General features: G+C 39.2%; 1 protein-coding gene across 3 annotated transcripts in view; it reads left to right on the plus strand.

Moving 5' to 3' along the window:
• myt1b (myelin transcription factor 1b) overlaps positions 1-13145 on the plus strand; it is a 138076-nt gene that overhangs the window by 119049 nt on the left and 5882 nt on the right. For all 3 annotated transcript variants that reach the window (XM_044128211.1, XM_044128218.1, XM_044128227.1), the window contains 9 exons: positions 2729-2986; positions 3558-3712; positions 5202-5264; positions 5590-5658; positions 7698-7760; positions 8041-8121; positions 8586-8810; positions 9979-10070; positions 10256-10359. In XM_044128211.1, the coding sequence (XP_043984146.1) occupies positions 2729-2986; positions 3558-3712; positions 5202-5264; positions 5590-5658; positions 7698-7760; positions 8041-8121; positions 8586-8810; positions 9979-10070; positions 10256-10359 (1110 nt within the window). The remainder of the gene's footprint in view (positions 1-2728; positions 2987-3557; positions 3713-5201; positions 5265-5589; positions 5659-7697; positions 7761-8040; positions 8122-8585; positions 8811-9978; positions 10071-10255; positions 10360-13145) is intronic.

Raw genomic sequence — 13145 nt, forward strand, 5'->3', positions numbered from 1 at the left:
CAACAGGACGGTGTTGAGATTCAGTTGCATCACCTCTCTTATCCTCTTTCATCGTTTCATCCCTCCATCCCACACACTTTTCATGTTGTTATTGGATTTGGCTGACTGCCAGTTCCCTGGATTACTTTTCCACCAGGTAGCCTTTTTTCATTATCTGTTGGACGGATCACTCTGCTTCTCCACCCCCATCACTCTTTCTTTAATTTTCTCTTAGCATCCTTTTTTTTTTTTTTTTTTTTGCTACTCTGCTTTATCTCCATCACTTTTCTCCCAAACCGAGGTGTACGTTTTCCGTGTGCCTGTGCGTCTTTATTTATTTATTTATTTTTTTTTCTGTTACTCTGTTTCCCTCTCTTTGCAACAGGAAACATTATTGTTACAATATCGCTTTCTCCCATATTGTGATTTTGGATGGCCTTTCTGTTTCGCTGAGGAGAGAAAGTGACTGCTTCATCATTTTTGTGGTTTCTTAGCGTGGTTTCAGGGTGATAAAAAAGAAAATCTGTGTTTCTGGCAGCAAAGCAAACCAAGGTGTTATTCAGCAAGGCTGTTTTCCAAGAGCAGGCTTAGCAAATCAGCTGGGAACTGATCTGGAATCAGAGTTGGAGTCAGTTGAAATCCAATACTAAAGCACCGGAACACTGTGCTCATCAACCCGGGACGTCTCTGGGAACTGCTCCAGCTAGCTTCCTTCCTCTCACAAGCCTTTGATATTTTTAGATCTTGACCAGGCTATATGAGCAGCATTTTACATGAAAACACGACCCGGTTCACCCCTGTGCTTCTGTTCACCTGCCAGCGCTAAAATGAAGTGTGGGGTTTTCAAGCACTATGTCAGCGCTACTGGCACCGGAATACCTCGGATAGCCGAGTTGGCATTCTTAAGCTGAGCAATCGATACGACAAAGTGCATAACACTGCTTTAGGGCTAAATAAGTGCTTCTTTAGTAGCAGGTTGCAGGTTGAAAGACAACATTTAGAGAAGATGTACAGACACAAAAGCTAAGATTGATGAATATATCATTTTGCTAACCATTTTTTTATTTTATTTATTTAGCTGTATTTTAAAATGGTTAGCTGACACAAGTAGCATGTTTAGCTAATACGTCCCAAAAGGATAGGAAGAGGATTTAGCAAAAATTTAGATAAACTACTCATTAAGACTTCATAAAACCACTTTTAGCCTGCGCTGGGGGCCAGCAGAACCTCTGTTGATGTAAATAAGTCCAACAGGTTTGTGTTTTGGCTTATGGTGTTTATCTATCTGCCCAAAGTGTATCCTTATTTTAGGGTTGTATGATGATGAGTCAACAATTCTGATGCTGAGGTCGTAAGATATCATGCTAAGATGCTTATTTTATGGAAAGCTTCATATTGTCAACACTTGTGTTACGTACCACTGATGTATGGCTGTATTATTGCTCTGTAAAAATAATAAAAGTATAAGTTCTAAAAAAAATAAACAAACAAACAAACATTTTTTTATATAATATGTTTTTATTATTATTTTTCTCTGAATTGTGAAATTTAAAGTCAGAATTTTAACTTGTTTCCTCAGAAATCCAAGAAAAAAAAAGTTTGAATTCTGAGAAGTCGAAATTCTTTTTTTCAGTGGCCCTAATGCTCCTCCGTACAAAAGGATTTTCTTTTAGCTAGGCCCTGCAAAATGTCTAAGTAAGGCCCTTTGCTGAACAACGTAACTAATTTATGGATTTAAACAACCCTAATACAACAATACATAAGCAATGTATTTGATTGTGTATTCATAAGCAAATACAACCTCTGAGAGAAAGAAAAATGTGTTTAGTTAGCTTCAACATGCAGAGGTTTTTTTAATGTTCGTATTAATTAAATTATTCTGCAAAGCAATACTGAAGCAGTTTTTTATTACTATTCTTTAAATGTTTATGAGGTAAAGACATTATTTGTCCTAAACAGCTTGTTAGTCAGGTGTTCAGTCTGATAAAAATACTTAAAAATACATCGTTTTCAGTAACCTGAGATGTGTAGAGCAACATTTTTTTATACTTGAATAAACATAAAAGTCAATTTTATGGTGGGTTATATAGAGATTATGTGGTTGATATTCTACCACAGATATTGTGAAGCATGCCTGGCATTACTGATTATCTTCTGATTCCTCCTAAAGAATTATAATGAACAACTTAAATACATAATATTTTTTCATACTCTCTGGATCAATTTAAAATGGAACCATTTTGGCTGTAAAGTGACTCCGGTAACAGAGCTCAAAGCTGCACAGATGTCTCCCTGCGTCACTGAAAATCTACAAATGCAGTGAAATCCTCCAGGCTGTTGAACAGAAACGTGTGTAGATGAAGACCAGCTACAAGAACTACAGCATGTTTCACCTAATATTTCATGACACAGACAATAGCTGAATGACTTTTGCGTTTTCCTTTTTGCACACATAAAAATTTAGAAGTGCACTATTACATCATGAGATATTTCTTTCTTTTTCACAGTTTTGATTGGAAAAAGCTCTGATTTTCAATTTTAGGTTAGACATTTAAATCACTCATTAATGTGCCATGACTATAACTATCTCTTTCTAGAATATTTTACTATGACAGGTCCATGCGATCTGGTCACCTACCAGTTTTTGCTTGCCTTTCTAATAATAACAGGTAAAAAAAAAAGTCTAACTGTTTTGTATTTGTTTTGACTCGTGTGCTCATTCAGCTGTGCTTCTCTGCTTTCCACTCAGGAAATGGACATTGAGGTGGATGAGAACGGCACGCTGGACCTGAGCATGAAGAAGCCTATAAAACGGGAGGGCAGCGTGTCCGGCACCAGCCCCGGGGTCCGCTCGCCGGACCCGTCTTCGTCCTCCTCCTCTTCGTTCCATCACAGCGGAAACAGTGGAATGACGTCCCCGAACCTTCATACGTACAAGCAGGAAGACTGGGAGGGACCTCTGGATTTCACCAAACCCAATCGCCAGAGGGAGGAGGAAACAGACGAGGTCAGTGCAATTAAACGGCCGCTTTCAATTACACCGCGTTTCCTGCTGCATTAGTCACAGAGGAGCTATTGCGGCATAAATAACAATAGACGAAACAGCCCTCAAGCCTTTGGAATGAAAACTTCTTGTTTACATCACTTTCTTTGTCTAATAGCCTTTTCTTATTTCCTGTCCCGGTTCTCCTCTTTCTATTATTCATTCATTTCAGTGAAATGCAAGAGTTACCACGAGGTTAAAACATTGCACTGCGTAGCAGAGGTGGTGTGTCAGGTGCATTGCACCATCCAGGATTTGGCATATGCTAATTTTCACTGCTTTGAACTTTTTCAAAAGAAATATAAAGGGCCTTGGATGTTAATTTTTTATGAGGACACTTTGCATTTGGAAACATTGAGTCTACAAAAGAATAAAAGGGGGTTGTGTGTGTTAGGAGTTTTGCAAAGTTTTTCTTTTTCGTGTTTTTTTTGGGGGGGGTTTCTGCTTGTTTACAGCTAAGCAAAGTGCTTCATGGAAACAATCATCAGAGATTGAGTTAATATATCGTATCTGTTGGTGGTATGTCGTTTTTTAGATGGAACACACAGGTCAGTCGTACGTCTCATCTGACCCAGAGGACTGTGACATGATGCAGGACTGTGTGGAGGACAGGAAGTACCCTGGAGAGGTCACGACCCCCAGCTTCAAAGTCAAGTTTCAGCCCAAGGACAGCAAGAAAGAGCTGCTCTCGTAAGTAACCGTTGGACTAATAGTTCAACAGGCTCGTTATGTGAGTTTTATATGACATCCAGGCACTCCAAAGACTGGTTCAACTCAAACTCAGTGCTTTTTGTTTGAGGCGACTTTCATTTTGAGTATGATTTGACCATCTGTGCACAACTCAATTAAAATTTGCTTTCCATAGCTTCATTTCATCTTATAACATCTGCGCTTATGAAACATTGTTTTTAACATCATTTACTCAATTTAATCCCCAAAACTTTTACCCTACGTTTCTGAATAGAAATAGTTGAAAATCAAGCCACGCTCTCACAAAATTAGAGGCTCACGAGAAATAGGATAACAGCAAGAATGTATTACCTCTCAATCCATAATCACATACATTTAGAACCTTCAAGCTCAGATCGATTGGCACTAAATTGCCTCGACGGATTCACAGCTGCTGCCAGTAATAAGCACAAACCACTTTTATGGATGCAGAGGATCTCCTCTATCGAAGCAGATACCTCTGCTAAGTGCCGTACGGCAGTGGAATCATGCCAAACAAACACCTTCACTGTTTATTTCATGAAGCCGTTAAGTTTTTTTTTCTCCCTGTTGAAAAGAGTCAGAAACTTTGTTTTACAAATAAGGAATAAAACTCAAATTGTGATAAGATGTCTAACCTGATAAGCAGCATGTGCCTTTCATTGGCCGATGTAGAGAGAAAGAAGCTCAGCTTGCTAGTAAGTCTGACTAAAGCGTTAGCAGCGAGGCTATGCTAGTTATGACGTCTCAGAGCAACAGCTGACAGAAACAAAATCCTCAATTAAAATAGAAAGGCAATTTTCGTGAGTCAATAGAATGAAGCATTAATGCACATTATATTTCAAACTAATATACATGATTACAATTTTTATTATTTTAATCAGAGACGCACCAATTGTAGTTTTCTGGCAGATCAGCAATCTTTAAAAAACAGATTTTTTAAAAATGTGCTGATTTTGATTTTGGCCGGTGTCGATTTTTCTGGTCTGAAAAGCAGAGCAACAAGGTCTTCAACTCTAAGTTGGCAACAGCAGTGGGCCAACTTAGCTGTCGCTCAGTCCTCTCTCATGGCAGAGCAAAAGGGGACAGTGGCTGATTTTCATACGTTTGTGGATGTAGATCAGAGAGGTGGTTAAGATTTCGCATGGAAGTATCGGCCGAATGCCAAAGAAATCGGGGCTGATGTATTGGTGCTCCGCTAATTTTAATAGGTAGTTTTACACAAACCATCATACACATTTCTTTTTCTTTTTTTTTTTTTGCTAGATCCAACAATAGAAGTCATTTATCTACCTTATTTTGGTAATTACTTGATAAAAACTGAGGTTTGCATTCATTAAGAGGAGCTTCTTTGTCTCCACCAGGAATCTGTGCTTTCTTCTTCTTCTTCTTCTTCTTGTGCTCGTCTGTTCTAACTTTTGGCCTCTGCCTCCCTTTTCTCCTCCTTGCACTTCTGTTCTTCTCTCTGTAGGTGCCCAACACCCGGCTGCGATGGCAGCGGCCACATAACAGGGAACTACGCATCCCACCGCAGGTATGTTCAGTCTGAAGCCAGTTAGCCCAACATGTGCGGCTCCTGCTCTGTTAGCGCTAATGTGACACCTTAGCTCTGCTGAGACTCTGAGTCCAACAAAAGACCAAAACCAAACATTTGATTTGATCTGACCTGCTAGAGTGAGCCCTAAAGCAAAGACTGTCAATGACTTTAATACTTATCAGTGATTTACTTCTCTCTGTCTGCCCTCTAACTCCTAAATGACCTTGGTAAGCCTTGCCTTCTGGATTTCCCTTCACTCACGTCTTTCTCCCCTCTCGCTTTCCTCGTCCTCTCCTTCGCTCTTTCTCCTCTCTTCTCTCAGTCTGTCTGGGTGTCCTCTCGCTGATAAGAGCCTTCGGTCCCTCATGGCGGCCCACACTCCTGAACTCAAGTATGTCTGCTCTTCACCTTCGTTTTGCTTTTTCACTGTCGTTTCGGCGCACTGCTGCTGACACCGTCCAGCGCTACAGCGCTGCTCTGCTGACGTTAGCTCGACTGCTGTCTCTGCTGCTGCGTCTGTCATTGTGTTTCTGTTCTGCAGATTGGTCTCTGCTCACTTTAACATCACTCAGCTCATGTGAATAAGTGCAAAAAAACATAGAGTCAAAAATGCCTGAATAATTTTTTTTAAATTATTTAATTAATTACATTTTTTTATCTTTATTGAGCAAAAATGCACAAAACAATCAGGTTTTGCATTAAAGAACAACAGATATGACATAATGTGTAGAGAATCAGTTGTGAGACAATTGGAGGTTAAATTTAAGCAAAATGAAAGAAGACATATTATAGGGATAGGTAATAAAATAATACCATTCTTCCAAGTTAAGGAAATGTAACAAGAAAAAAAACACAAACAAAAAAACTAAATAATGGATTAAATAAAACATTAGTCAGAGGTTTTGGGAAAATATTTTATGTATTTAGAAAGAAACATGTTGCTCTTTTTTTCATTAATCAAAATGAAGGATTCACACAGAAATTCCGACAGAAAATTAGTGATATTTGGTATCGAGTAGGGCTGTTTTGATAAATCGGCCCAGATTTCCTTAATTTTGGGAGATCAGTGAAGGGCTCACACTTACATATGAAGCAGATCTTATCCACTGACCTTATCCAAAGTATAAAAATCAGCCACTACTGCTCTGCTGTGAGTGAGGTTTGACCGCCAACCGGGTCATGTCTGCATGTTAGCAATTAACAGTATTCACCCCAGTGTGCCAAACTCAGTGACTTCCTTGCTGTATTTAGAAACATTTCAGACAAAAAAAAAAAAAATCAGCATTGGGCAAATACTGAATATCAATAATTGGCAATCGGCCAGAAAACTGCAGTCGGTGCAGCGCTAGTACAGAGTTTGCAAACCTTTTCTTTATACTGAATAATTACCATTGTCAGAGTTATTGTAATAGATTATATATCTATAATAGTTAATATCCTTGAGTCTCAATGAATGTGCGGATTCAGTCGCAGTGGAGAAAATGAAATTCAAGCTCACTCCAACACGTTTGGGATATGTGATACAAGTAAAACACAAATGTTTTCTCTCACAGTTTCACATTACAACGTGTTACGTCACTAACTGCAATGTGCTTCGTTGGGATTGTTATTTTACTGCATAATGGTGACGTTAAAATGACACCCTATAACACCATCCTCTCCGAAAAACATAGTGATGGGAGTATTATGCTGTGGGGAGGCTTTTGCTTCGTCTGGTATACTGGAGGATCTTCAAGATAAAGGTTGCTTAGATATTATTTTATCAACTAAATCAAATCAATTTGTATGTACATCAATGTGAAAAGCACTTCAGAGTGATTTAATTAAGAAGTGCTAATTGAATGCAGATATATCTAATTATTAATATTTTTTAAGTTTGCTAACAGGTACTTTTATCATTACGCTCTGCCACCACCGGCCCTTTGAGGTCATTCACGATCTTGATATGGCCCGAGATGAACATGAGGTTGACGACCCCGTTTTAAGACAAAGCATTTTTGCCTGTGTTCAAACAGCCTAGTCAAAGTCTGCGACAAAAACCAATTGAGAATCGGTAGCAAGACTTGTTACTGCTTTGCTATTCACAAAGGCTTTCTATTCGATCTGGCTGAATTTGAGTTATCTTCCAAAGAAAAGTGGACAAAACATGTCAGTCTGTAGATGAGCCAATGTGGTAGAGACACAACCCAAAAGGTGGTTCCAGCTGCCTTTTTCTCAACATATGGATTCTTTTACTTCCACTTCATGTTCGTCTGTCACAAAATCTCAATAAATGACTTCCAAATTAGTGACTGCGAAGTGATAAAAATCCAAAACTTGTTTGCAGGGTGCAGTAATGAGGCATCTTCTCTCGTCGTCTCAGCTGAGTTCTGTCACCTTTAGGGAAGGTTTGGAGTTCCTTTCTAAATATGAAACTCTTCCCGTCCCCAGATGCCCCACGCCAGGATGCGACGGTTCGGGTCACATCACAGGAAACTACGCCTCTCACCGAAGGTAACCAACACACCGAGCAAAGAGCTCCTTTAACAAAACACACAACCAGTCAGTCAGTCAGAGAGGCATAGTGACAGCTCATGGTAGAGTTAGACAGGAACCACATCCACATTTCCTCACCTTTCAGGCGTTTTTGATTTTTGTTTTTCGTTTGGTTGGACCTCTATTTTTCGTTTTTACAGAATATCCTTCCTTCTCATGTTCTGTCCCTTGATGCAACAGTCACCTTACCGTAACGTTTTCAACCCTCTGTTATCAACTCCATACTTTCTGTTTTCAGTCTCTCTGGGTGCCCGCGTGCCAAGAAAAGTGGAATTAAAACTCCTACCAAGGACAACCAGGAGGACTCGGAGCTTTTAAAGTTCGTACCGCTCAGAAAGCCATAACGTCTGCTTTAAGCATGACTGACGGTAAAGAGTAAAATGCAATAAAGGACAGAGAGACAGAGAAGCACAGAGAGGACAGTCACTGTGAGTCTTATGTGGAGGTGCTGACCTTGGCCTTTAGTTGAACCAAATAGTAATCGCCCTCACTGATGAAGCACTCCAGCTGCAAACACTGACTCTTAGAGTGATGTAGAGCACAGTGCATGGAGGACACATGTTGCATTTCCACATAAAACATTAAACCTGATAACATGTACTAGTAAAAATACTACAGCAAGAATACATAAAAAAAATTACCTAAAAAATTGAAAGTGCATACCTGTTAAATAACCCCCAAAAATAACTTCTTTTTTTTTTGAGTATTTTTGAGTACAAATCTCCTAAACACTTCTTCTTCTTCTCCTTCTCTCTCTGTCCGACGTCTTTCCGTCCCTCCCAGCAGATGCCCCGTGCCGGGCTGCGACAGCCTGGGCCACATCAGCGGCAAGTACGCCACACACCGCAGCGCCTACGGCTGCCCGCTGGCCGCCCGCAGGCAGAAGGAGAGCCTCCTGAACGGGATGCCCTTCAACTGGAAGGCATTCAAGACAGAGGGTCCCACCTGCCCCACCCCCGGCTGTGACGGCTCCGGACACGCCAACGGCAGCTTCCTCACACATCGCAGGTGAGGTGCACACAGACGAGCCGCTTCATGGTACGACTTGAGCTTAGCTTTGTCTCTCTAGCTGGACTCTCTTAAAGGGGCAGTGTAATGTAAAATCTACTTTTTTTGAGCTTTACTTATAATCAAAACCATATTTGGAGTGTTGCTTTGATTCTTTCATGCATGCTTAATCTCTATGGCAACCATTGAGCTGTGGGAAACGCCTGGGGTCATAGCACCGCCTTCGAGGCGCAGCTCCTCCTCCGAGCTGCAGTTTCCAAGCCTCACAAAGCCGCCCTCCTCCATTACAGCCATTAAAACGATAGATTTTTACATTTAGCATGCCTTTAGTTTTGGTTAAAATTAGCAAAAATACTCTTTTGAAAAAGAAGTTAACAAAATTCATACTGAATATTTTCAGTTCAAATAGTTTTATTTCCATAGTGTCAATTCACAACAAATGTAATCTAAAAATGTATTTTCAATTCACTCACATATAAATTCCAACTGATCGTAGTTATCAAACGTCAAGTTCAGTTTATTTTTCAAGTGAGTTTTAAAAAGGTTTCGATCCAGCAGGTTGCATCCAGAGTCGTTGAATTTACAGCAATCTCTGATACCAAGCATGAACGTGGCAACAGTGGAGAGGAAAACCTCCCTTTAACCTCCAGCAGGACTTGGCTCAGTACAACCAGCCATCTGCCACGACCCAACAGGTTTGAAAAGACAGAGCAGACAGAGACACACAAAGAAACAGAAGAACTGATGTAGGACTATTTTTGATGTTCATGAAAGTAAAAGGTTAATAACAGAAGAGGGAGAACAATCAGTTCATGGTCGATGTTCTCCTTCAGGAAGGAATCGCAGCCAAACGGCGTGCCAGACCAGGTGTAGCTTCCATGGAGAAAAATAACAAATACCTGAAAGAAAACATAAAGTTAACAGTAGAAATAACAGTAAATAATGCCAATTGGAGAGGAGTAGAAGAAGAAAGTGAGAAAAAGTGGTCAGTTGTCCTCCAGTAGCCTAAGACTACATCAGCATAACTCTAGAGATATTTCAGGATAACCTACGCCTGTCAAACTATAAGCTTTATGAAAAAGGATACTTTTAAGCCGAGTCTAGAAAGACATGTGTCTTTATTACTTGATAGGTCAGCTAACGACCCTGTCTGTCTGTCTGTCTCCAGCCTCTCAGGATGTCCTAGGGCCTTGTACGCCAAGAAGAAGGCCAAGTTCCCCTCCGAGGAATATATGAGCACCAAGTTCAGAGCCACTGATGGTATGATGTTTGGACTTAACACCCTAATGCCTTTATGTTACAAAGGAGGGGTTACTGAGAAAACCACAGAACAACACATTATATGGTGTACAATATCTATGTTTGTAGTTGAGTGAATTGATGGGAGAAGGCTGCTTATATTCAGGTTTCCCTCTTTCACTGACATGTTTGCGCTTCTGTTTTAGTTCTGGACAACGATGAGGAGATCAAGCAGCTCAACAGAGAGATAAACGACCTCAACGAGTCCAACAACGAAATGGAGGCCGACATGGTCAACCTGCAAACTCAGGTGGGTGTCACTGTACTGCAGGTGGTTTCTGGTATGTATAATGCATAACATCATATGTAGGTAATCTAATATACATATTGAAAGAGACCCATCAGTATATTTAAATTTAAAGAAAAGCAGCAAATATGAGCATTGCAACTCAAGGCACAGTAACAAGAGAATTCAAAATTGTTTCTGATTAAAGGTTATTATTTATTTCAGAGTAACTTCAGGTTAACAAAAGCAATCAGACACTACAACAACACAAAATATTACCAAGTAATTTTGGCAGAGTCTCTCATGCAACTATCTTAGTGCACTTGAAATAAGACAAAACTAACTTACAAGTAAAATTTCTGCAAGATATAGGAACTTGTTTTTAGTCAACAATTCCTAAAAAATGGATTTTAAAAATGACTTGTTCCGTTGGCAGATTATTTTAATGATAACCAAACATTTTTGCGGCATGTTATAAGTGAAATAATCTGCCAATAGAAGATTAATATTAAGGAATTATTGGCTCCAAACAAGCTCCTATGTCTTGCTTAAAACACACGGAATTTGTGTTTTGTCTTATTTCAAATGTACTAAGATATTTGCAGTAAAAACTAGGCTAAAAAATACATGGAGGAATTTGTGTTTTGCAGTGTACATGTCTGTCTGGGCTCAATATGGAACAATACTGTACATTATTCAGTTGTGGAGAAAGTACTCAAATCAATCAATCAATCAAACTTTATTTGTATAGCACATTTCAGCAGCAAGGCATTTCAAAATGCTTTACATCAAATCAAACACAAAAACACAATGCAACATAGAATCAACAATAAAAACACAACATAGTCAGGTTCCATCAATAAATTTGCAATTGATTACGTTTCAAATACAACTCTAAACAAGTGGGTTTTTAGTTGAGATTTAAAGAAAGTCAGTGTTTCAGCTGTGTTACAGTTTTCTGGAAGTTTGTTCCAGATTTTTGGTGCATAGATGCTGAATGCTGCTTCTCCTCGTTTGGTTCTGGTTCTGGGGATGCAGAGCAGAACCAGAAGACCTGAGAGGTCTGGAAGGTTGATAAAACAATAGCAGATCTTTAATGTATTGTGGTGCTAAACAATGTACTTAAGTAAAAGTACAAATAAACAGACAGAAAGGTACCGTAGTAAAAGTACTAGATTAACATTTTTACTTAAGTAAAAGTAAGAAAGTACTGGCTTTTAAAAATACTAAAAGTATTAAAAGTAAAAGTAATCAGGTATACTTAGGATGTATTACCTAATGGCTAATATAATATAATTAAGTGTACCTGTCATTTTTCATTTTAATACATCAGTAATGTGCCATTTTAATGAGCAATGCTGCAGTATTGCGTTTACTCTCTGTAACTCAGTTTAGATTTAGATTTGTGATTCTATGCATCATAATTTCAGGGATGACCTGCAGGATTAAAGGTCATCAGGCAAAATGAGAGGAATCTAATGAACAATATTCTTAATACCTGCCTAAGCTGTTTTCAAAATCTGACAACCGAGCCTCATCGGAACCCATATTCTAGTTGATTGGCCATGACTGTAAATGTTAATATGAGTGGGAGATCATTTACATGGCGCTGACATTAATTCAGTGACCAGAATGTGGAGGAGTTTTAACGTTACCTGGGACATTCATGGCAGGAGACAATGATGCTTACAAACACAAGGAAAGTGACACTGTTACTTGGATAGTTACGTTTGATGCTTGAACCAGAATATATCAATATATGTTTGAATGCTGATTTTGTGCTGCTTAGTGGCATTAGTGTTAATGTACCCAGTGTAATGAAGACACTTATTCCATAGTGGGTAGTTAATTTTTTTTTTTTTGTGACATATTTGTTTTTCATGGCTTACTTCATCTTTAAGGTAATCATTACTGAAAAATATAACTGATAACAGCTAAAATTTATAGTAGTTGTCATCCATCTCTAATGGATAAATTAGCCACATATACGACGTATTCCGGTAGGATGTTCAGCACAAAAGCAGAAGTGTGTGTAACAGCCTCACCGTCCAACACATCCTCAACTGACAACCGGAGTCTGAAGTTTACAGACATTCACATTGTTTTGTGTTGCCACAATGAGCCAAACGCTGTAGACTTGTCAGACCATGTTTTAACTTGATGCTGACATCCATTCTAGCTGATTCAGACAAAAATAAAACTCACAAAATCCAACCACTCACCCCGGGCATAATAAAACACGTCCTGAGTCACCCTCTTTACCGGCAAAAATACCCCAACATGCAGCCACATCACCGTTTGACCTTTGACCTGAGTAACAAACAAGACATAGCCAGTTCTGTGTTAGACATTATCATGGCTAAATTGTATACCAGTGGCATTTTCGGTGGAGTTATTTGCTACAAAAGTTTTAAAGAGTGTAATAATGATGCTTAAGAGAAGTGCTGTGAATGAAGTGAATTGTATTAATTCACATAGCTCAGTGTCAGTGCATAGACATAAATGATTCTAACCCAGCCACCTCTTATTCTTGATGTCATTGACAAGTTACTAACAATACATCATGGCATTTAGAACCATGTTCCAAAAGAATCAAAAAGAAACAAAAGTTCCTCACCCATACTGCATTAGAATTTAATCAATGAAGCCAGAGTTCTGCCAGCACATCTTTTATGTTAGTTAGCTAGCTGGCTAGCTAGCAAATTAGCTAATAAGACCTTTAAACCTTTAGTCTCGTTTCTTTTAGTGGTTCTTGGTGCAGCGCCACCACAGGACAGGGAGGGTAATACAGGTTTTTCAAAGGGTTTGGT

This window comes from Gambusia affinis, linkage group LG01 (genome assembly GCF_019740435.1).
Source record: "Gambusia affinis linkage group LG01, SWU_Gaff_1.0, whole genome shotgun sequence".
NCBI classification, from domain to species: domain Eukaryota; kingdom Metazoa; phylum Chordata; class Actinopteri; order Cyprinodontiformes; family Poeciliidae; genus Gambusia; species Gambusia affinis.